Raw genomic sequence first — 25,258 nt, forward strand, 5'->3', positions numbered from 1 at the left:
GTAGAAAAGACTATTGTTCTTCTGAATGCAGCCTGGGGATTCTTCCTTTGAATGCTTTCTTGCAAAAGTTAAACATACCAACAGAATCAGAACAAGGAAAAAGTCCTAAACGGCCATGGAGCAAAGCCTGAAAATGCTTCACAACTATCCTGTAATCCAATGTGATTATTCAGTATTTAGCATATTTTTAAATCCCATTTTCCTCCAAGGTAGCAAACACAGCTCTTCCATTTTATCAGCGTAGCAGGTTAGGCAGAGAGAGATAACTGCATTCTTCTCATGACAAACAGATCTTTGAACTTGGGTCTCCCCGGGCATGGTGTAATACTCCAACCACAGACTTTTGATTACCCCCATACTGCAAGAGTGATGCCCGTTTGAGATGACACACTGACTTGCAACAACCCTACAATATAGTCCAGTTTTATTGCTTCCCATATTGTGGGAGTATGCTTCAGCCTGAGTAGGGTATACAACAACCCTGCCGTGCAGCCCGGCGTTCTTATTCCCAATATTCTGGGCTGTGTTTGAGGTTGAGACAAATCTACAACAGCCCTGCAATGTGGCAGTGCCATTCTGACTCTTTGGGCGATCCAACAAACGTCTTTGGACTAGAATCAAGATTGCTAAACATTGGTGTTCCAATCTCCAAGTGGAGACCTGGAATTACAACTGATCTCTAGATGATCCAGATCAGTCCCCCCTGGACAAAATGACTCCTTTGGATGTTGGATTCTGTGGCATTATAGCCAGCTCCCCCAAACCATGCCCTTCCCGGGCTCCATTCTCAAATCTCCATGAACTGCAACACCCAGAGTTGGCAACCCTAGCAAACCACTCCCTCCCTCCCATCCCACTTTCTGCTAAAAGCTATTTGGCAGTGGCAGCCTTCGCCTCCCTTCCCTCGCCTGGAACTGCCGCCCCTTAGTGGAAAATGGAGTCAACCCTCCCCTTCCCCAACCGCCTGAAACAGACATTTGGGGGAGAGGGGGGGAGGCGTGCCGCTCTAGCGCCTGCGGCTCTATGGCCAGGCCAGGCCCGGCCATCGGACAATGAAACCATAGAGTGGACAGGCGGAGGGGAGCGACGCGTAGGGCGGAGGAGCCGCTCTGCCTCGCTGGAAGCAGGGGCCTCGATGGTGCAAGGGGGGTTATATAGTGCAGCCGGCCGCAGCAGAGCCAAGAAGGGTCTTCGAGCAGCTGTGCCGAGGGTGGGAGGGGGGCTTTAGGTATGGAAAGGGGCTCGGGGGTGGGGGTTGTCCTCGTCCCCCCTACTGGGTTGCGGGGAGGGGCTGGGCAAGGTCCAGGTGGGGGGTTCAAATGGCTGTGGGGGGGCAGCAGGAAAGAGTATATTCTCGGGGTGGGGGGTTAATGGGTAAAGTATATTTGGGTCAGGTAAGGCCCAGGTGGGACTCCTAAATTTATGGGGAAGGGGAGGTTGGCATATGATTACTGCCTGGGGCCCCGCATTGGGGAAGGTCAGGTGTGGGTTCGTGAGGGGAAGAGGGGTGGGGAGGAAAATGTGACTTGGAGGAGACTTGCGGGGTGGGGGGATTCAGGTGGCCGGGAGCCACGTGGGTATACAGGGGTGGTTGGGGGAAGGCAGTGATAGGAAGCACCTTGAGGGAAATTCACAGGGGATTGGCCCAGGGGAGGAAAAGTAAGGACATTCTGAGCTTGTCGCGGGAGGGTAGGGGGAGGCTGAGATCATGGAGGGGATGAACACAGTTGGGGAGTAGAGAAGGAGGAAGAATAAAGATGGAGAGACAGAGATAATGGGGGGAGGTGAAAAGCCTTATGCCTTTGGAGTTGGAAAGAGGAGTCCAGTGGGGATGGAAGACTGAGTTGGAAATAGGGTTGCCAGGTTCCCCCCTAACCACCAATAGGGGATGGGAGGTAGGATTGCCAAATCCAGGTTGGAGATTTGGAGCCTGGGGAGGCCAGGGACCTCAGTGGGTTCCAGTACCATAGAGTCCACCCTCCAGAGCATCCATTTTCTCCAGGGGATCTGAATCTCTGTACTCTAGAGAGGAGCTGTAATTTCAGGGAATCCCCAGGTCTCACCTGGAGGCTGGGATCCTCGGTTGAAGTTGGGGGTTCTTCGAGTTTGGTATTAGGCAGAAATCTGTGGCTTTGGTTAAAGCAGGGGTGTGCAACCTGCGGCTCTCCAGATATTCATGGACTACAATTGGCCATGCTGGCAGGGGCTGATGGGATTCATAGTCCATGAACATCTGGAGAGCTGCAGGTTGCAGACCCCTGGGCTAAAGCAAGCAGAATTGTGTCTGGCCAAGGGAGCTTTGGCTGTTGGAGGCTTATGCCCAGAAACTCTTGTTAGGTGCTATTGGTCTAGAGCGGGGGTAGGGAACCTGCGGCTCTCCAGATGTTCAGGAACTACAATTCCCATCAGCCACTACCAGCATGGCCAATTGGCCATGCTGACAGAGGCTGATGGGAATTGTAGTTCCTGAACATCTGGAGAGCCGCAGGTTCCCTACCCCTGGTCTAGAGTCTCTTTTACTGCTGGCTAGCAGGGCTACGCTCTGAAAGGTTGCTAAGGAAGTGATTCTTTCCCTTTTTTCCCCCCTAGTGGTTTGTGACTTTACAACCCTCCCTTCCCAGCTCCTGTTCAGCCATCAGTGAGTGGATTCTTTCCTCTGCTACAGCAAGATCCCCCCCTTCCCCCCATCACCCACACACAGGTAAGAGATTTTAAGTTAAGGTAAAATACCAACCTTCCCTTCCTAACTGTTGTTCTTTTATGCCTTTGTGCACATTGTAGCTCTGGTTTTAATTGAGTTAATAATGTGGTTCCTGTTGGCTTTAATGGCTTGTAAGGTGTGGTTTTTATGGTGCATGTTTTTAATTTGTTAACTGTCTTGGTGGCCCTTGCGAGGGCAGAAATCAGGGTACAAATCTGGTAATATAAATTAAATTAATTCCTTCTGCAGCTGAGTATTTGCTGTGAGTACAGCAGGACAATTCTCATTTCCTTTGGGGGGGAAGCAACTTTAGCAATGTGGGCTAGAAACTTAGGCTCAAGAAAAATCTTAGTAGAAAACAAAGCACAAGGAAGCAGGTAATTTTGACTTTTGAGCTCTTATGATTAGCAAAGGGGGGCTGATCCCCCCACACCTTAATCGAATCATAATATCTCATTCTTTCAAATCAACTTTAAAATGGGCAGTGGGTGCGCGATGCCCACTAACTGGCTTTGTCCCTCCCAACTTATGATAACATTTCCAGTCGCTCCCAGTTGGTAGGCTAGGATTTTTTTTAATAATTTGATTCATTAGATGTGGGAATTCTGCCCATATCCTGGTTTCTATAGTCTGAAGACAAAGATGCTTTTGTGAGCGGGCATAAGGAAATGACTTTGGGTGGAAAAGCGGAGAGAATAGTTTGACTGGAAGTTGTGTGACTCCAAGATTCGAAGATATGTTTTTATTTTTAATCAGTCACATTTTAACCCAGACTTAAGTGAGCCCAGAGAGTGGTGGGAAGTGTTCCTCTGTCTGTTTTTGTCCTCCCAATATCCCTGTGAGGACTGATGGTGAGTGCCTTGGCCCATGGAAATCTTGGTAGCTTTATAGGGCTGGAACTCAGATCTCTTCAGTCCACCACTCTAACCACTACATCAGACTAGCTATAGGGGGCCTTTCTAAGAATGGACTTTGACTTTATAAACTATTGTTTATTATTTATTTATTTAGGATTTATGTGCCGCCCTACCCCCCAAAGGGCTGTGGGTGGATTACAACCTAGTTCAAAACATTCCATAAACATTAAAATATTGGAGTGTTAGAGTAGGGCAGTGGTGGCGAACCTATGGCATGGGTGCCAGAGGTGGCACTCAGAGCCCTCTCTGTGGGCACGCGCAAACAGAGTCAAACACACACACACACCCCCATGTAGGCTGGCCTGGGCCGCTGGGCTCGATTATTAGCATTAAATCTGAGACCTAGTTTTGGGGAAGCAGTGTAGGTAACCTTGTTAAGCGCTGTTAAACTCCACTGATTTTCATGCATAGAAATAAAGCACGATCCTTTACCTGGGAGTAAGCTCAGTTGCTGGCAATGGGGCTTGCTTCTGAGTAAACCCCCCTAGGGCTTACTGAGTAAACCCCACATCTAAACCTCACCCGTTCGAAGAGTTGCATGGTTGCTTCAAAGCAAAGCCAACGACTACCACTAAGCTTACTCCCAAGGCTACCACTAAGCTTACTCCCAAGTAACACACGCCTCAGAGCCAACCATTTTTTCTAAACTGAAACCTCAGTATTCAGGTTAAATTGCTATGTTGGCACTTTGTGATAAATAAGTGGGTTTTGGGTTGCAATTTGGGCACTCAGTCTCAAAAAGGTTTGCCATCACTGGAGTAGGGGCAGGAACCCAGGTTCAAATTTTCCGTGGAAGCTTGCTGGGTGACCTTGGGCCAGCTACACACTTTCTCCTTAACCTACCTCGCAGGGGAGTTGTTGAGAGGATAAAATGCTGGGTAAAAGTGGTGTATAAATACCTTGAGTGCTTCCCTTTGGGTGTGCTGAGAGCGTCCCTCCTTTGCCGCGTCTGCTAGTTCACTCGTTCTAATCCCAGAGGAATTAAATTCAACCAATGGGGGACATGAATGTACTTAGGAAGGGGACCCGCTCTGATGCTTTGTATTCTTCTGCAGCTGGGCTTCTGTCCCCTCCCCCCCACCCTGCAAATTGTTAATGGCTTTGAAGGCTGAAGTTCCCCTACTGGATTACATTGAGGTATCTCTGAAGTGCAAAAGAGAGGAAGAGAAAATGGTTGCCAAGCCTCTTGTGCCAGTTCCTGACCCGGTTATCCAAGGTGGAGCCAACAAAGGCGCTGTGGGCAGAGGTAGGGAGTGCACCCCAAAGGAAGGATTCCCTCCACCCCTTTTTGCATACCTGGGGGGGGGTTCTTCAATAGATGGGTCTGTTATCACAGAGGAAGCTGGTTATTACAGAAACGTGCCTATAAAATCAGGACAAGTGGGTACCATTAGCAGTCATAGATGGGATTGATCCAGTAGCAAAGATGGTGTTGGTAACATCGGATGGGGAGCAAGCTCTGAAATTCTGATCCCACCTCTGGGAAGTGATTTCAGAATGGTGTTTAGATGTGTTAATTAGCACCACTATCTTTAAGAGTGCAATGTCAACGTTAGCCTAAATAAACTCAAAAATACACCCGTTGCACTCTGGCTGTGTCCAGTCTTATATATTAATCTTGCATGTGATCAATCCACTTAACACTTCTATTTGTATTTACATTTCCTTATTTCTCTGATAAAATTCTTAAAGATACCGCATAAGACTTCCAACTCTTATAACTACACATAAATAATCACTTAAATCATTCAATTCTTTTTTTCAGAAACAAAGCTTCAGTTCCATATAGTCCATATTCCAATTCTATAGGTTCTACATAAAAACGTCTTGCGTGTATAGATGTGTTAATTGACATTTATTAATGGAGAGCCACCATTGTGTAGTGCATAGGTGTCAAACTCGCGGCCCTCCAGATGTTATGGACTACAGTTCCCATCATCCCCCACTAGCATCATGCTGGCAGGGGATGATGGGAACTGTAGTCCATAACATCTGGAGGGCCGCGAGTTTGACATCTGTGGTGTAGTGGTTAAGAGTGGCAGACTCTAATCTGGCGAACCGGGTTTGATTCTCCGCTCCTCCCCGTGAGTGGCGGAATCTTATCTGGTGAACCAGATGTGTTTCTGCATTCCTACATTCCTGTGAGGTGACCTTGGGCCAGTCACAGTTCTCTCAGAACTCTCTCAGCCCCACTACCTCACAAGGTGTCAGTTGTGGGGTGGGGAAGGGGTTTCTAAGCTGCTTTGAGACGCCTTAAGGTAGAGAAAAGCAAAGTCTAAAAACCTAATAATAATAATAATTTATTTATATTCCACACACACACCCCTCCACCAAGGTGGGCTCTGAGCTGATTGCCGCAAGGTAAAATATTTCCAAATTTGAGTATGGGAAAACGTCATGATGGAGGTCAGAGCCCCCCATTCTCAAGAGCAGAGTTTTAGTGTGACCACTTTGGGGGTTTGTGCTGGTATCATGAAACTTCATGGGGGAAATTCCCTCATTAGGTGTGGTTTGTACCATCACAAAGGTCATGCCATACCGCAAACTTATAATATAAATTAGACAATAAGACTTCAAAATGCTTGCTATTATTAACACAAAATCACTTTGCTAACGGATTACCTTGAAAGGGAACAGGACGAGATTTCCCACGCTAGTCTCAGATTTACTTTGCTGCCTCTGCATACCGAATTATCTAATTACTTGCTGATTTATGTCAAATTATTCATTCTGGAAAGCAGAAATTTTCAGCAGTTCCTTTGTAGCAGGTTCAGTAAACAAAGTTTTGAATCCCTATTAGGTGTAGTGGTTAAGAGCAGGTAGTGGTTACACCACCATGGTGTAGTGGTTAAGAGCAGGTGGATTCTAATATGGAGAACTGGGTTTGATTCCCCACTTCTCCACCTGAGTGGCAGAGGTTTATCTGGTGAACCAGATGTGTTTCTGCACTCCTACATTTCTGCTGGATGACCTTGGGCTAGTCACAGTTCACCCAGAGCTCTCTCAGCCCCACCCACCTCACTTGGTGTCTGTTGTGGGGAGAGGAAGGAGCTTGTAAGCTGCCTTGAGACTCCTTAAGAGAGGAGAGAAAGGTGGGGTATAAATCCAAACTCTTCTTCTTCAAATAAATAAATACAGCATTCAGATATATAGAAACACATGAAGCTGCTGTGTCCCTGCTCAGGCCGTTGAGGTTGCAATGTCCTCCCCTCGCTGGCAGTGACTGTCCTGGATTTTCTTTGAAGGGCATCAAGGAAGAGACCGAAGGGTGCAAGAGGATTGAAAGTGCATTATTCTGCATGTGCGGAAGGGGCCCTTGATGAACCAAAAGATCTGAGTCAGTATAAAGCAGCTTCATGTTTTCATGAGCATGCTGTAGGCGTTGTTGGTCAGTGGTAGAGCATTTGCTTGGCATATAGAAGATCAGATCAGTCTTTGGCATGTCCAGTTAAAAAAGGGACCTGGTAGTAGGGGATATGAAGGACTTCTACCTGAGACACTGGAGAGCTGCTGCCAGCCTGAGTAGGCAATACCAATAGGCCAAAAGTTCTGATAAGACTGCTTTAGGAGCAGCAGTGGCGTAGGAGGTTAAGAGCTCGTGTATCTAATCTGGAGGAACCGGGTTTGATTCCCAGCTCTGCCGCCTGAGCTGTGGAGGCTTATCTGGGGAATTCAGATTAGCCTGTGCACTCCCACACATGCCAGCTGGGTGACCTTGGGCTAGTCACAGCTTCTTGGAGCACTCTCAGCCCCACCTACCTCACAGGGTGTTTGTTGTGTGGGGGGGAGGGAAGGGCAAGGAGATTGTAAGCCCCTTTGAGTCTCCTGCAGGAGAGAAAGGGGGGATATAAATCCAAACTCTTCTTCTTTATGTGCTCATCTGTGTGTTTTAGGGCTGTGGCTCATTGATAGATCATCTGCTTGACATAAAGAAGGTCCCAGGTTCAATCCCAGCAGTCCCAGTTAAAGAAGGACCAAGTAGCAGGTGACCTGGTTGACTTCTACTGGAAACCTCAGAGAGCAGCTGCCAGCCTGAGCAGACAACACTGACCTTGATGGACCAAGAGTCTGTTTAATGAGGCACCTTCATAGGTGTGTGTGGTTCAGTGGCTTTGGCTCCGTGGTAGAGCATCCGCTTGGCATGCAGAACATCCCCGGTTCAATCCCCAGCAGCATCCGTTTGAAGGATGCGGTAGTTGGTGATTTGAAAGACAGAGACCCTGGAGATTGCTGCCGGCCTGAGTAGACAATACTGACTTTGATGGGCCAAGGGTCTGGTTCAGGCCACTTCATGTGCAGAAGTCACAAATGCATGTGGACTCCTTCCCTGTAACATGCCTCATTCTCCCCTCCCCCCCTCAGTGGAGCAGGCAGTCCCCAACTTGATGGCCGGGGAAGGTCAAGCAAAGCCCGGCAGTTCCTGGAGGGAGGAGTACCTGATAGCCAAGAGTTCGACAAACGGCCGGCTGGTGTGCATGGTGTGCGGCGGAATCCTGAGCGCCTCCGGTCCAGCAGCGGCACGGGAGCATATCCTGCAGCATCATGCCCACTCCATGGACTTCAGCCCGGAGGAGAAGCAAAACATCTTGGAGGCCTGGAGCGAAGGACAGACGCTGACCGATGGAGAAATGCAGACTTACCTTGAAGGTACAGCGTGTCTCTTTTTAGTGTGTGCGTTAGAATTTTGGCTTCTCTCCTTGGAGCCGAGCAGTTCTGGGAAAGCTCCACATTCTCAAGGTGTTCTCAGTGTGGTGTCGTGGTTAAGAGCAGGTGGATTCTAATCTGGAGAACTGGGTTTGATTCCCCACTCCTCCACCTGAGTGGCAGAGGCTTATCTGGTGAACCGGATGTGTTTCCGCACTCCTACATTCCTGCCAGATGACCTTGGGCTAGTCACAGATCTCTCAGAACTCTCTCAGCCCCACCTGCCTCACCAGGTGTCTGTTGTGGGGAGAGGAAGGGAAAGGAGCTTGTAGGCTACCGTGAGTCTCCTTACAGGAGAGGAGAAAGGTGGGCTATGAATCCAAACTCTTCTTTTTTTGTTGAAAGGCTTGGAGATCAAAGGGGCAGCAGCACAAATGCTTTGGCTCAGTCCCTCTTTTTCGCATGCCCCTCTCTCTCACCTTGTCTTTTACAGTAGTGGGGGGTTTGTGGTTTTGGCAACAGATCTGGGGGCGGTTTCATGGCTGCAGGTGGAACGGGCAGCGTTTGCCTTGCGGGCATGGGACAGACTGGGAAGATTGAGATTGAAATGAGTCTCTTGGCCCGTGCGCCTTTTGTTCTACACAGCTTTGCATAAGCCAACTATCCTTCTCTTGTGTGTGCATGCCACAATTGTGTGTGTGTGGGGGGGGGGCGCACAGGTTTTAACATCCAAAGACTACCTCCCTTCCCCCCAAGTTATGACTCTCCAAAATCCTGCAACCTTATACAGATTGGTGGTAAAAATGCCGTCAAGATTTTTAAAAGCAAGAGGTGAACAGAGTGTAAGGAATTCCATAGAAGCAGAAATAAAAGGCTCTTTGGTGAAAAAGACCGTTTATTCAGACATCTTAGAAAGCTCAAGTACACGCAGTGGCAGGAATGACACTTCCCGCCAGAAGCACAGGTTATAACTTATCCATCCCATCCTCCCCGCTTCCCATGGGAATCGAGACCTCATCTCCTCGCCAAGAGATAAAGTCTCCGGCCATGAAGCTGGCCCATCACCGACTGTGGAATGTACTGTCAGGGCGGCTGCCCTTCCCATCAACACCATTGAAACTCCCCACACTCTGCCTCCTTAAAGAAGACCCCTCCCCCCCCCAGGTTTAGCGGAAAGGGCCGTGGAAAGCAGGTACAAGGGGTGAAGGCCAATATTTTCGAATAAACCCATTGATTATACCCAGAGTGAATATCCCACCTGCCAGTTCTAAATATTGCAAGCGCTTATTAAAGCGAGAGTCCAGGATGGCATCAATTTCAGAAGTGCTGTGGCCATCAATAATAGTCGGGTGGGGTCTCCGCTGGTCGTGTAAGCAGGCATCGAAGCGGAGCCTTTGAGTAAACTGGAATGGAAGACAGTAATGAATGCTACTTAAGAGAGTTAGGCAAATCCAACCGGCAGTGACATCATTAATCACCTTAGTAATTCAAAGGTCCTGTAATCTTTGCCTAGCTTGGAAAATTTATGCACGCCTCTGGAGATTTTTTTTTTGCAGACAAATACACTCCAAGTTTCCACACGCAGAGGAAACTGAAGCGGTGCTTATCCGGGCTGCAGTTTTGGGAGTCTTTAGCCTGTTGTGGGTATGTCTGGACCGACGCACCCTCGCTAGGGATGAAATCCATTGTTGAAACTCCTGAGGACCAATGCTGTCGCGTAAAGGCGTAACGGGCGGGAAGGAGCTTACTCAGACACAATTTCGGCGGGGTTTTGTACTGCTGTGAACCGCATTGTTATAGTCAGATTCTGCAAACGGATCAGCTCTCGCACTACCCGTCTTGGTGGTACCGGTGTAACAACGAAATACCGCTCCAGGGTTCTGTTCGCTCTCTGACTCACCGTCACTTTCATCGCGGTAGGGGCGGTTAACGCCGGGCGCCCCCAATAACCCTAGAAAAGCTTCCAGAACTTAGAAATGAATTGGGGTTCAAGGGTCGGAGACCACCTTAACGGGCGGAGTGTAGACGAGCAAACATGCTGAATGAATAGACGCCGCTTAATCCTAGGAGCCGAGGGATGGAAGGCTGCTGGATGAAATGGGCTTGTTTAGAAAATAAGTCCACCACCACCCACAAGACCGTTGCCATGACTTTCAAATCTTGTAATAAAATCCATGGAGATGACTTCCCAAGGGCTGAGGCCACCGAGAGGCTCTGGCCAGGCCATGGGGTTTTCCTGAACGCTCTTTGGCTTCCGCATCAGAGCAACCTTTAACATATGTCTCAATGTCCTTATACATTGCGCTACCACCAAAATTCGACGGCTGGCCAGTTCGTAGAGTTTTGAGAAAGCCAAAATGTCCAGCTTGATGGCATCATGACAGGCCTCGAACCTGCTTTCACGAGGGGAGGCACTCCACCAACATTCCCGCCGCCAAACACCATTCTCCAAACGAATTGGGAGTCACTTCTCTCCGCCGTGGTTCAGGCAGCCCCCGCTTCCTCGAAGTTCCCGTAGGGAAAGGAGAGAGACCAGGCTGGGAATGGGCGGAGGAGGAGGGTGGACGCCTGAGATCGGGTGACAGCCAGCCCCACTGGGAGGGGAGAGAATAGTATGGAATGTCCCGCGAAGGCAGCTCCACCCTCGGTAGGCTGGTGAGCCGCATCAGCCAGTTTATTGGCGTTTCCGGGAAAAAATGTACCGCGGAAAGAGAAACGAGAAAAAAGAAATCGCCCAACGGTTGCTTCATGGGACATCTTGAGGTGGAGAGGCGCCAAGTTCTTGTGGATCCTCACTCAACTTGAAAGGTGTTTAGCCCTTCAGCCAGTGGCGCAAGTGAGAGTGCTACTTTGATGGTCAAGTAGCCCTTTATCCCCAGTCCAGTTGAGCTCAGCACCGAGAGAATTTCTTTGATAAATAAGCAATACCGAACCAGCCTACCATCTTTATTTTTCTGCAACAGGCTGCCCTGCTTTGTCCGAAGTATCCACGGAACTACAAATGGGAGATCCGGATCAGGTGCTTCGCGGATAGGTTCGTGGTAAAAGCTGATTTTAATAGCTGAAAGGCTGTCTGACATTCTTTAGACTAGTGAGGCAAAATTTCGGTTTGGTGTCAATGGATCTTTACCTCTTAGGTGCTTAAGAGGTCTGTGAGTGGGAGAGTCAGTTCAGCGACTAGTATAAAGTCACGATAGAAAATAGGCAAAACCCAGAAAAGTGATTGGAGCTCCTTTCGCTGGTAAAGCAGGCCACTGGAGGACTGCAGCATCAATCTTAGCAGGATCCATCTGAGGCCCTCGGCGAGATCCTAACCAAATAGTCATTAGAGGTTTGGTGGAAACAGCATTTCGAAGTTTGGCAAAGAGGAGCGTTACAAGCGTCATCACTTCAACTAATGTTTACATGCTCTTCCCATGGTTTGTGAATAAATCAAACGCCATCTAAGTACAATCTCACTCACTTCTTGTACAATAAATCATGGAGAACTTCGATAAGGGCCATAAAAGTCTGGGGCCCTGTAATTTAACCCAATGGCATTATTAAGTATTCAAACTGTCCAAACTTTGTGTTAAATGCAGTCATGTTCATAGCCTTCAGCAATTCTTGACCCTGTGGTAAGCTTCTCAAGTCCAACTTAGTAGAAGATGCGCCCTGCCCAATGCCAAAAGGTCCTTGATCAAAGGCAAAGGGTATTTATTGACAGGAGACTGCATTTCGAGACCTCGGTAATCTGTGCAGCACGAAACATCCATCTTTGCCAAACAATACAGGAGCAGCATGTGTGTAGTTTGGTGTTCACAGCATGAACCCGCCGAGCGAGTTCTTGTCTATGAAGGCACGGTTCTTCTCCTCATTGGGACTCATAATGTAGATTCTACCTCTTGGGCAGTTGCGCCCTGGCTGCATACGATTTTGCAGCTCAGTTCATGGTGGCAACTGATCGCATTCTTGCCCTGAAATACTCTGGCTAGATCTGGCATCGGTATTGCAGAATCGAGCACCGCTGATGAAGCCAGGGTGTGTGTGCCAGGAGAAGCTCTAGCTTTCCCCAATTCATGTAAGCTCCCCGCAGGGAGTGGTCAGTGAATTCCAAGATCCTTTCTTCCAGCGGAATTTTGTTCATAACAACCATGGCATGCCCAGAACTATGGAGGCTTCATTACTGGCTTCAGGATAAAACTAATTTTCTCCCAATGGTCGCAAAGAGCGGAGGAGAACCGTTATGCTTTGAACTGGCCGTCCTTCGGGCCCCGAGTGACTGGCCAGCCCATTTGGGTGAATGGTATGGGCTTAGCCAGGGGGACTTGGTCTAGACTCCAGTTCCTCCGCCACCCAAATGCGATTAAGCAATGGGAGCAGCCAGAATCTACAAGGGCTGAGGCTATAATACTTGTGCATGTTTAGCTGGCTGGCCAGAAACGCTTTGATTGTGATGGGGCTTCTGCCTTCACCACCGCTGCCTGGAGCTCAACCCATGTCCATGGGGCTGGAAGAAAGGCACACAGCCAGTTTCCCCACCTCTGGCCGCCTTCAATAACTGCCTTGAACGCTTCGTTAGCGCCCGATTTGGCGTGGTGGCTTGGCAGATGGGTGCGCCAGAGTCGAGCTGCTGGCTTCTTGTTTTTCGGCAGTTACGGCTAGATGACCTGGTCCTCCTATAAAGACATTAATCCCAGCCGCATGCACGACGCCGAAAGTGGTCTCGTAGGGCTGCCAGTATTTGGCTTTGGTGGTCGGTAGTGGTCGAGGGCGGTTTTGGGCGGCCCCCGCACGGGCTTATTCCAGACGCCACTTGGGGATCCCAATTCGTTCAATCAGCAATAGCGGGGATCCCAATTAAAATCACCGCTTCACGCAACTTGGTTGCCGACAGCATCCGAGAAGTATTCGTGATTTACGCGCGCCAGGCCACTCAGGAGGGGAGTCGAAGCAGCCGCCGCATCGCAAATTCACGGCAAATTCTGCAAACGAGCGGTTGCCTTGTTGATAGATTTGATGGTGCTGGATAGTCATTTTCAGCACCGATCTTGGAAGCGAGCCCTTAAGGCTTGAGGAATGCGGCACCGGCGAAATATCCTCATCTTGCAGGTTCAAAAAGAGACAGTCCAATCGGCTGTCAGCCCATCTCAGGACTGGAGCCATGTCCCGCGATTTTTTTCGCCAGCTTCAGACCTACCGGGCATAAATCGCCATAGTCCTCCGCGTGGGCATCGAAGGTAAAGATGGCAGGGAAGTTTGAAGCCGTCCCATCAAACGGCAGGTATTGAGGCCTGTAGTATCCCTCTCCACGGCTCCCGCCTTGTGGTTGCGCGAGGGTTGAGTGCAGCGGTTAAGAGGGGCTGGAATCGTGGAGGTGGAGGTACCAACCGGTACGCTGGCGCTCTGGTGGAGCCGGTCCTTGAAGGTGGCAGGACTCCAGCAGCTGCCCCTCTGGCGCCGGCTGTACCAGTGACAGCGTGACTCCAGCATGGGTTGTCCTGTTCTGCTGCTTCTTCAGTTCCCTCTCCAGCCAGCCTTCTCCTTAAGCAGTCACGCATCCCCGCCCTTTGCAGGTTTTCACGCCTTGTTGCAGCTGTTCTCGCTCTTCCCATAGCTGCCGCTCACGTATCTACGCTTTGGCATCTCAAGAGTCGCCTTACCTCCTCATCCCAGCTCTTCGATGGGAGAGGGAATAGATCCGAAGGGGAGTGCAGGCTCTCCGACTCCTCTTCCTCTGAACGCAGGACGTCAAGCCCACCGCGGCTCCACGGGCATCTCTACAGCCGCTAACCGGGATCTGGCCACGGTGGGATTCTTGGGAGCATCACCAAAAACACGAAATCCAGAATCGTCATCGGACTCCTGCTGTCGTCAAGATGAAAGGTGGTCAGACCCGCTCTCCGCGACAGGCTGCACCTGAGGCTTGTAATCCACATGGAAACGGGCAGATATCCGGATCCACAGGCTACCGATCCAGACAGCTTCAAATCCACTCATGTAAGTCCGACATGATCGCCTCCTGGGCCCTTCTGCCAATGGAGTAAGGGAAGACTCGCGGTTGATACGAGGACGCGGAAAGAGTCACCAGCGACCCGCTCTCCGCCGGGTTCCTCCAGATCCAGGCGGAAAGGACGGAGCCCTCTTTGGGGCTATCGCATCTCCCCAGAAACATCCAACCTCTCCATGCCGAGGCACCAGAGGTCCACTGCACTAGGAATATAGATGAATTAAGATTCCTGCCACAATGTAAGGAATTCCATAGAAGCAGAAATAAAAGGCTCTTTGGTGAAAAAGACCGTTTATTCAGACATCTTAGAAAGCTCATACACGAGTGGCAGGGAATGACACTCTCGCCAGAAGCACAGGTAGTTATAATCCTATCCATCCCATCCCCCCCCTGCTCCATGGGAACGGAGACCTCATCTCCCGCGCAGAGATAAAGTCTCCGCCGATGAAGCTGGCCCATCGCCCGGACTGTGGAATGTACTCAAGGTTAGGCGGCTGCCCTTCCCATCAACACCATTGAAACCTTTACAATGGTTTGCCATTGCCTGTCTCCGTGCAGCAATCCTGGGGTTCCTTGGTGGTTTTGTTTCCCGCTGCCAGAGTAACAATTAATGCTGCTGAACTGAAGCAGTACCCACCGGGCGGCAGCAAAACCCGGCCTAGCAAGAAGAGAGGGGTTCCCAATGGAAGTGAAGACAGACACAAGAATCTTGAAGCAGGAACACTTGACTAAAACGAACGCCCCAAACAAAGCACATGCAACACAGTTTATAGGGGGGAAATTCAAACATACAGGAGGAGGGTAAATAATAAAAAGTCCAATCTTCTCATTGGTGAGGGGCAGATCCAGGGGTGGAGCAGGGTCTTCTCTGCTGTGGGTGATCGCATGGGTGGTCCAAGGGATCGGTTTGATCCCATCAGGAAACAAAAGGTGGTAGCCACTGCTAAAGGTGTCCTTCCTGGGTGCGGTTGGTAAAAGCAGACACAAGTCCTGCACCCTTTTGTGATGTTTCATAAGTCCTTTGTGTTCAAAATGCAGGAGCATTAAAGTGAAGGGTGTAGCTCCGTGAGTCAAACCTGGATGCCTCCAACAGTCACATACACGATGGGGTCCTTAAGGAATTAAAAAAACCCCTAACTACACTACCTATGGCTAAATAAAATTATAATAAAAGTTAATATAAAAGTCATAAAATAAAAGTGTGCTTCTTTGATTTTATTGCGGGTATCAGTTTCCCATGGAAGTACCAACCAGGGCAGACCCTGCTTAGCTCCCAAAATCGGATGAGGGGGGGTAAGCCTGGGCCTTCCAACTCAGGGCATCGTAAAGGTTAGGGTTGCTATCTACTTTGATGGGACAGCAGTGGCTCTCCATGATCTCTGGCATCTTTCTGTTAGTTCTTTTCTCTGGAGAGGTTGGGGATCAAACCCGCTACTTTCTGGTGCCAAGAAGGTGCTCGGCTACTGATCTGTAACCCCTCCCCCGGGATCTCCAAAGCTGTGAAAGTGTATTATACCTAGTATCTTCTTCTCTACCTGAAGGTACCCATCCAGAGTCTTGGGTAAAAAGGGACCCCTTACTATCTCAGGTCCTGAGCCCAGGACCTTCTGCATGCCGTGTTGATGCAGGAGCCCAATTGCATTGTGGGGATTAATGGCAACCTTTCTTGGCTCCCGCTCGATCCACCGTGATTCGGTCATGTTTTGTCAAGTCTACAACCTCATTCAACACCAGACTCTGGATTTTACAATTCAGAAATCTTTATTGAAATGAACGTGTGTACCTGCCTGGCTTTACAAAGCCGGCTCTGACCCCTTGCATACTTGACCCAGGCTTTATCCCCCTCCGATGCCCACACCCCCTCCCTCCCTGTTCCCACGGTAAGCAGAAGTGGGAAAGTGAAAGAAAGCGAAATCACTTCAAGGTCGGTGCAGAGATAGGAAGCCATCTGCCCAGGCGTCCCCAGGAAGACACCAGAGATGCTTCTAGTTAACTACAGTTGCCAGCATGAGAGAAGGAGGGGGGGGGGGGGAGAGCCATAAATAAAAAGTGGTCTGCAGAGAAAGAGAGAGAGAGCAATCATTGAGCAAGCGCAGACACCCTGGCAGGTTTGCCCATGCTTGGTGGTTAACCTCTGGATGGTATCTGAGATTCCGAAGGGGCTTAATTCTATACCCGCTTTCTGTGTTTGCTCACTGCGTTTGTTAAATGTGCACTACTCAGCACACTGTGTGGAGTTCCTGTTCTGTTTTATGAAACTTCCTCCTTTCCTCTACACCAGACAACCCAGGCAAGCGTGAGCAGCCAGCGGAGATCGATGTGCTGCTCGATCCGGAGGAGCAGCCGGCCAATCGGAAGCCCGGGCAGCCGAAAGCACGCTGTGGTGGGTCCTACAGTTTGGGGCAGAGGGAGAGCGAGGGAGGGTACCCGTCTAGACCCCAGGTTCGTCTGATCCTGAGACCTTTCGTTACAGAGACGGTACGCTCCGATCCCGGGCAGCGATCGCAAGGTCAGCGAAGGGTGCGCAGCTCAGACGGTGCCAAAGACGTCAGGAGTGACCAGCCTGGCCAAGTCACAGGTAATAGTGGGGGCTGCAAATGTGCTCAAGCTAAGCTGCAGGAGGGTCTTCCTTCCCATCTTCTTCTCCCCCCACCCCTCCGCCCCACGGTAGCAGCTTGCGAGTTTGTGGTAGTGCACAAAAAGAAGACTATGGCAGCTTAAAACTTGCTCCTTTCCTGACCCCCAACTCAAGTTTCTAGGTCTTATGGTGGCCTTAATTTTGAGTGGCCTTCAAGCATCGCTGTGGCTTGTTCTGGCACGAAGGGCCAGTGCTCCTCAGTTCCTCAAGGTATCACGGAACTGTGCAAATGCAGCTTGAATGCAGGAAACTGCCTTATACTGCCAATGAGTCCATTGGTCATCCAGGTCTGTATTGTCTACTTTGATTGGCGGCGGCAGCCCAGGTGGAGATATTTTCCTGCCTTGAGAGGGTCCCACTCATGTTAGCACCATCTTCCTGCCACCAGACCCTTGTTGTGTTCTTCTGCCTCCACTTTGTATGTGTGCATAAGCTTTTTCAGAAAAGGTTTTTAACAAAACAGTCGTGGCTTATGCCCTGTAACTATCCAGAGGAGGGCAGCCAAAATGGTAAAAGGTCTGGAATCCATGCCCTACGAAGAGAGGCTTAGGGAGCTGGGGATGTTTAGTCTGGAGAAGCGAAGGTTAAGGGGGGGACATGATACCTATGTTTAAATATTTGGATGTCATGTCAAAGAGGGAGTGAGCTTGTTTCCTGCTGCCTCAGACACTAGGACATGGAGTAATGGATTCAAGGTGTAGGAAGAGAGATTCCACCTAAACGTTAGGAAAAACCTTCTGACAGTTAGGGTTGTTTGACAGTGGAATTCACTGCCTTGGAGAGTGGTGGAGTCTCCTTCTTTGGAGGTTTTTAAACAGAAGCTGGATGGCCATCTGTCAGGAGTGCTTTGATTGTGTGTTCCTGCATGGCAGGGGGTTGAACTTGTTGGCCCTGGTGGTCTCTTCCATGATTCTATCTCCAACTACAGGCATTCTATTTAAAGTTCTGATGTAATTGTTACATTAGCATAGCGCATGCTCAAAAGGGAAACCAACCATGAATTTCTTGCTATGATCTGTGGACTTTGCCGAGGGCTTTTTATCCCGTGCACCCTCCTTGGTTCCATTTTCTAAGAACCCTTCTTCCTTTTTATTGGAGTACTTTTCCGTCTTCACCCTTGGCAGTGTTCTGGTTTGATAGGAACTGTGGAGGTGGACATAAATATGCTTTCCTAGTAGTAGTAGCGGCGGCGGCGGTGGCGGTGGTAGTAGTGAAAAGCACCAGGTCATTGCTGACCCATGGGGTAATCTCACATCAGGACATTTACTAGGCAGACCTTGTTTGGGGAGATGGTCTACATGTTACCCCCAGCCAGTTGGGTACTTGTTTTGCCAACCTTGGAAGGATGGACATCTTTGTCCACCTTGAGCCAGATACCTGAAATCAAGTTCCATTGGGATCCGATTCGGGTCATGAGCAGAGCTTGAGCTGTAGTACTGCAGCGCACCTTTCTGTGCCACAGGGATCTTTGCCAGTAGTAGTAAGACTTTATTGTATAGGCTGTAACAATAGAAAAAACATAGGTATAAAAACAACGCACTTTACAATATACAACCGGATTATGCCTTAAACCAGCATAGTGTGTGTGTATATATATCAAATTAAAAATCCAAAGTGATTGTGCAATAAAACTCTCTAATAAACCCGGCAGGAGGCATGTTGAAATATACTTTGCTCCACTTGGCTACATGTTTTAGATAAATATTTAGCCTGTATCTTTCTGTCTGCCTGAGGAAAGAGAGGCGACCTGTCAGTGATAAATGGGCTGGTATCGCTTTCCTTGTAAAAACAAAGCTGAAAACCAACCCAGTTCTTGTCCTTCCTTTTACCAAGTGATAGATGCTTCATGTATATATGCTTACTTTTTCAGCATAACATTTTTTTATGGCTGAAAGCCCCTCTGCTTTGAGCATATTCTGAAAGTGAGGGTCCCACTTACCTGTTCTCCAGTGTAGTGTGGGTGTTCTCTGGTCTCTCCCACTCATCTGTGGGTGCCTGCAGCCTCTGTGGGTGGTCTGATGACTGCTGATATCACCGCTCTTCTTTTCTCCTTCACACCGGCAGCCTATGTGTTGTCCGTGCCGTACTGGGCAAGAACCTGCACGCTTCTGTGTGCTGATACCTGAGGTGCACCACATCCTTGTCAGATGAATGTCGGATGCGGCCGCTCTTCTTCTCCTGCTCTTCTCCAGGGCTGTTACCAGTGACATAGCCTTTACAGTCTTACCCATGTTTGGTCACGCCCAAGCATTGCTGAATACAAGTACCGGTATATCTCTGGTCTTGAATATACAGTATGTTTATTTACAGCACTCAGTCTGCTATATTTTATTTTTTATTTTCCTACTAAGCCAATTTGGACCCAGATTCTTTTGAGGGCTATCTGTTTTCCGTGAAGCCTGTCTTGCTGCATTCTATTGCCAACTGATTTTACTTGTTTATATGTATAGTTGCCTGTTTACTGTAAATTGACCTCATTTAAGGACTATTAACTAGGGCTTATTTTAGGAGTAGGGCTTATGGTATATTTTGAGAATTCAATCGCTATGGTACGACATTCTTTTTCAAAGTCTTTTTTTTACCCTGTGAGAAATGGATCTCAATATTTCTAATCCTGGACCAAAACAAAAACGCAGGTCATACGAAGCTGGTTTCAAACTTAAGGTTGTGTCAAGAGTAGAAGAAAGCAATAACAGTATTGCAAGTAGGGAATTTTGTGTTGATGAAAAAAGTGAGGGACTGGCAGAAAATGAAAGCTAACTTGGAAAAGATTCCAAAGGCAAAAAAAGCTCAACGTGGTTTAATGACTTCATATGAAGCTCTGGAGACAAGCCTTCCCGCTCTCCGTATCTGCAATCAGACCGCTGTCCTGAGAAAGCTGTTGAGTGTGAAATTCTCCATTGTTGCCAACTCCACTCAAATGTAGTATCCTACTATGTCTCTGGCTGCTATAAATAAAAGCTCCAAATGAAAATTTCTTCCTGTCATCATTTTTGTTTTGTGGAAGTATTTATTTTGACGTTCTTTCATTTTGAAAAAGGATTTCAAAAAGTAAATATAAACAAGAGATTTGGGTCTGGAGTTGTCTAAAAACCATTTAGGGTGCAAAACTGTTAACAAAAGTTGTGGAGGAAGAAAGTACTGGGCCAATCAAAACTCTTGCCATGGCTTTATTATTATAATTATTATTTATTAAATTTCTTATACCGCCCAACCCCCGAAGGGCTCTGGGTGGTGTACAATAAGCCATAGGATAACAACAATAAAACACAAGATATAAATATAAAATATTCTATAACATTAAAAAGTTAAAACAATAGCAGTATTTCACATATATTGGCGGTGCCCGATCCCATGCTTAAGTTCCTAAAGCTTGCTTCCCCAGAGCTAGAGTCTGCCCTGCTTTATTTTGTTTGGGGCATTTGCCTAGTGTCCGTACTTCTGTCCAGATGCTCAAGGTTAAGAACAGGATGATCCGGGGCATCTTTATATGTCTTGGTCCATTTAGACCAGCTCAGGAACCACAGCTTTGCCAGATAAATTCAGGAATGCTACGCCAGCATGGCCAATTGGCCATGCTGGACAGGGGCTGATGAGAGAATTGTAGTTCCTGAACATCTGAGAGAGCCGCGCAGGTCCCTACTCCCCTGATTAGATTATAGGTGGAGTCAATGTGCTCTTCCAGTGGATTGACCACAGTTCCCATCATCCCCTACTAGCATCATGCTGGCAGGGAATGATGGGAACTGTAGTCCATAACATCTGGAGGGCCGCGAGTTTGACACCTGTGATTTAGACCAAGCGGTGGCTGCTACCGGAGCAGGGTGTGTGTATAAACCTTTTATTTCTCCATTTTGCTACGGTGAGAAGCCAAAGAGGAAGGGGAGTTATTGCTCTCCGTACCCTTCCTATTGTGTTTCGATGGCTTGCTTCTGTTCTGATAAATTTTGAGACTTCTAGTTGCAGAATCAGGTGGGAAAGGAGTTGGTGGCAAATGCTACAGGATTGCCTTTGGGGCCCGCGTTGTGTAAGAAGCCAGGAGCCTTTGTGTGCTGCTTCACAATGTTTCTTTGCCTTGCAGGGAAAGAGTGGCCGTCGGAATGCGGTGTCCCGGGGTCAGCACCTGCTGAAATAAGGATCTTCACTGATGGCAGCTTCCCCGCTGGCTTTGCCTTAAAGCTGTATTGCCGGACTCCGCCAGGTGAGGTTCACTCTGACGTCTTGGAGGGGAGGGGGTTGAACAAAACTGCAATTAAAGGTGTAGTGGAACAATGTCTATGACAGTGGTGGCGAACCTTTGGCACTGCAGATGTTATGGACTATGGATGTTATGGCCAATCGGCCATACTGGCAGGGGCTGATGGGAATTGTAGTCCATAACATCTGGAGTGCCAAAGGTTCACCACCATGGGTCTATGATATTAAAAAACAACCTACTATACTTCCAGCTGATATTAGACAAGTGCAAATATTTAATTAATATTTAATATTATATTTAATATTAAGAAGAAGAGGAGGAATTTGGATTTATACCCCCCTTACTCTCCTGTAAGGTGTCTCAAAGGGGCTTACAATCTCGCTTCCCACCTTTGTTCACCTGGAAGATTACATGGCAAATTTTCCGCTTGATGCTCACTGTGGAGTCTGGGGTTGGATGTATTGGAGGGGTGTGGCTGGGACCTTACGATAGCGCTGCAGACGGATGAGCACACGATCCTTCTTTTTTCAGAAGTGCCCCAGGACACAGGAGCAAAGGCAACTGCCAAGAAGAGAATGGGGGATAAACCTTGTAAGTTTTTGTTTTCTCTCTGAAAAGGAGAGTTTTGTAGGTTAAAGGGGGGCTGTGGAAGGGGGCCACTGCCTTTCATTGCGAGGAAGGCTTAGAGCTGGGTATCCATTGGGAGATGCATCTCTGCATTAAATGAGAGGAGAGTAGCAGAAACAGCTGCTCTCTGGTCCGAAGAAAAAGTGTCTGCTTTTATTTTATTTATTTGTTTATTTATTAGATGAGAATAGGTCACCCCGCCATTGGCGGGCTCGAGGCGGCTCATGATACAGCTGTTCCAATAACTGACCACATTAAAACAAATTTCCATAGCAGCAAATTTCTTTAAAATTTAAATAGCAAAGTTAAGAGCAAGCAAAATTAAAGACAGGCACCCGATCAAAAAGGCTGGGAGGGGAGAGGCAGGTTGCGTTTTTTCATCTTTGCCGGGCCTGGCTCCCTATTTCTCTCAATCCGACCTGGCAACTGTGATCCATGCGACAGTCACCTCGAGGTTGGATACATTGTAACTCGCCCCACGCTGGGCCTTCCTTGCTCCGAAGTTGAAGCTGGTATAAGTAATGCAGCTGCTCGGCTCTTGACGGTTGGTGGTTATCTAGACCATATCACTCCCATGCTGTGCCGCCTGCACTGGCTACCAGTGGAGTTCCAGATCGTTTTCAAGGTGTTGGTATTGACCTTTAAGGCCCTACACGGCATGTGGGGCTCCCTCATACCTGCGTGGACCAAGATCACTCCCCCTTATGTCCTACACATAGATGGAAACTTCCTAATTCTCCCCCCTCCCTCTTTCATAGTTATTAGTCATTATTTTGGGGAAATAATTTAGTACTTATTGTAGAATCTGGCCACCCATTTTAAGGGGAAAAATATAAAAGATCTAGTGCATTTTATCCCTTCCTACTTCCATAGAGTCCAGACTAGCGTATATCTCCTTTCTCTACCCATTTTATTCTCACAACAACCCTGTGAAATGGTTCTGCTGAGGGAGTGTGACAGGAGCATAGGATTCATGGCCATGTGGGAATTTGAACCTGGGTCTCCCAAATCTTAGTCTGACACTCTTAATCACTACACCACACGTGCTTTCCATTGTGAAGTTTATGTCCTTGGAGAAATGCAGTTTTATTGTGTGGGATATATGGATTTTAAATCGAGTTCATTTGCTTGAAACTCTTACCTTGAATCTCTGCCCCCAAGATATTAATTGGGGGAGGGGTTTGTTGACTAAATAACCTCCAGTCTCACTTCCTTCTTTCCAGATCGCGATTGCTCTGTCTCTTTGCTACGGCTTCACTCCACTGACTCTCCCCACTGCCTAGGCCTGGCCAAGTCCAATGCCCCCCGCCCCTTCGGCAACTCTTTGGCTCGTGGCAATGTCAAAGACTGTGGAGTCAAACTAGGCCAGCGGAAAGCCATGGAGGTCAAGGCAAGAGACTCCTTGCCCCCAAATCCTCAAGAAAGCTCTTTGGACTCCTGCTCGGCGCAGCCCAAGCTTCTCATGGACTTTGATGCCATCACAGTACGGCTTGGTGTGTATGGTCTGGGCGAGAATGCCTCCTGCTCTCAAGTGTGCTCTGGAAAACACACCGGCCAAGCAGCACATCCTTCAGTGCCATGCTGAGACACTCCATTTGCCCCGTGAGGTCCGCCGCACCATCCAGGAAGTCTGGGAGTCCCGGGGACAGTCTCCCACTCCACCCCTGCAAAAATAAAGTGCTGACCAGGCTGTTCCCTACCCTGCTGGTCTCTGATGTGTCTGGGAAATGAATTGGCTATCTCAGATACTACAGTCTTTAACAGCTGGAGAAGGTGATGACAGCCACTGTTGAACTGGGCCCATAACCCTTGTGGGTGTATATGCAGCTGTTGGGTTACCTGTATGTAGCTTTCCAAGTTCTCTGTCTCTCTCTCTCTTTCTCTCTGTATCTGGCTCTTTTAATCACCGCAGAATTGTGAGATGAGGCAACAGTAGTGACTTCCCCAATCCCTATTTTCCCACCCACTGGTTTTCACCTTCCCCTCTTCCCACCCCCCACCCCCGATCCTTTTTAAGTCCTGGGCAAGTCCTGCAGACTGGAGAGGCCAGAGCTGTCTTGTCACCCACTCGGAGGGCAATTTCAATTTTTTGATGAATTCTTCAAAGACTGTGCTTGTGCCCCTTCTCGGCCCATCTTGAAAAAAACCTTCCAAGGTGCTTCTGCGTTCTCGGTGGGAGGAAATCGAGAAGTGGACGAGGGTCTGGGGCACTGATGGTTAAGAGTGGCCTTTTGAACTGTTTGTTGTAACTGACTGGTTTTGCAAACGTACAGCAGGAGAGTCTGCTAGCGGTTCCCCATTTCCCGCATCAAGCAATAACCTGTCTCTTGCATTGGAAATAATATCTCTTCCACGTTTTCTCACCCCCCTACCGCTGACTTTCCATTGACCTCAGAGCTAGTGCCATGCACCATTTGTAGCCGTGACTGGGCACCATGTTTTGTGCCCAACTGTGACCCTTTCTTTTGTAGGCCTTTCACAAGGATGACTTGTACCAAGGGAACAATAAATTATTTTTTATGATATAACATACTTTTTTTGTTTCTTGGCATCTAATGTGCCTTCTTTGTTTTTACATGTTTCTACATGTTTTACATGTAGAAACATGTTTAATAATTGTATCTTTAATGATAGATTCTACTAATTTACCAGAAACAGATGTCAAACTGACTGGCCTGTAATTTCCTGGGTCCCCCCCCCCCCCCAGGCCCTTTCTTAAAGATTGGTGTGACATTGGCCATCTTCCAGTCTTCAGGGATGGAGGCAGATTTCAGGGATAAGTTGCATATTATGGAGGAGAAGTCGATCTATGGCTACCAATCTTCATCCTCCTTGATCTCAGATTGCAAATGCCTTAGCAGACCAGGTGCGCAGCAGCAGCAGCAGCAGCAGCAGCAGGCCATTGCTTTCACCTCCTGCATGTGAGCTCCCAAAGGCACCTGGTGGGCCACTGCGAGTAGCAGAGTGCTGGACTAGATGGACTCTGGTCTGATCCAGCAGGCTAGTTCTTATGTTCTTACATCAAATCTAGCCTGAGTTCTCCCTAGCAGTTAAAATGGCTAGACTGAGGCTGTCGTCCTTGGGTCACACTATGAGAAGACATTCACTCGAAAATACTATAATGCCAGGAAAACCAGAAGGCTGCAGGAAAATGGGAAGACCCAACATGAGATGGATTGAGTCTATAAAGGAAGACACACCCCTCCGTTTGCAAGAGCTAAGCACAGCTGTGAATGGTACAGTGCTTTGCAGGTCATTATTTCACAGGATTCTCATAAGTCCAATGCGACTTGATAGCACTTAACAGTCACTCATACCCTGTAAATCCCGATGGCCTTTAAGCTGTTACTGGACTTGAAACTTGGATCAGGAAGCCAATCGGCTTAAGGAGTTGGAGTCCTGTGGATCTGCAATCTCTAGGCTCTTCCAGTGGTTCCCAAAAAGTGGAACACGGAGCCTTTAAAGGCACTGGAGTATCTGAGGAAGGGGGAGGGGTCTTGAGCCCCAGGTGCCACTTCTTGGGGGCACATTTATCACCCAGACC

The 25,258-nt window shown here is 48.5% G+C and overlaps 1 protein-coding gene across 8 annotated transcripts; it reads left to right on the forward strand.

Moving 5' to 3' along the window:
• Window positions 1–1,053: 1,053 nt before the first annotated feature.
• SPINDOC (spindlin interactor and repressor of chromatin binding) lies at window positions 1,054–24,242 on the forward strand. 8 transcript variants are annotated; one of them, XM_048511938.1, is made up of 9 exons: window positions 1,079–1,228; window positions 2,590–2,701; window positions 4,674–4,864; window positions 7,981–8,265; window positions 16,533–16,634; window positions 16,725–16,829; window positions 20,971–21,090; window positions 21,619–21,678; window positions 22,938–24,242. In XM_048511938.1, the coding sequence occupies exons 3-9, from the start codon at window positions 4,714–4,716 to the stop codon at window positions 23,297–23,299; spliced, it is 1,185 nt and encodes a 394-aa protein (XP_048367895.1). In that variant the 5' UTR covers window positions 1,079–1,228; window positions 2,590–2,701; window positions 4,674–4,713; the 3' UTR covers window positions 23,300–24,242. The 8 variants fall into 8 exon arrangements, with proteins under 8 accessions (XP_048367890.1, XP_048367895.1, XP_048367924.1 ...); XM_048511967.1 differs by having other exon boundaries at window positions 4,726–4,864; XM_048511958.1 differs by having other exon boundaries at window positions 1,080–1,228; window positions 2,622–2,701.
• Window positions 24,243–25,258: the final 1,016 nt, after the last annotated feature.

Source organism: Sphaerodactylus townsendi, linkage group LG01, assembly GCF_021028975.2.
Source record: "Sphaerodactylus townsendi isolate TG3544 linkage group LG01, MPM_Stown_v2.3, whole genome shotgun sequence".
In the NCBI taxonomy this organism is placed as follows: domain Eukaryota; kingdom Metazoa; phylum Chordata; class Lepidosauria; order Squamata; family Sphaerodactylidae; genus Sphaerodactylus; species Sphaerodactylus townsendi.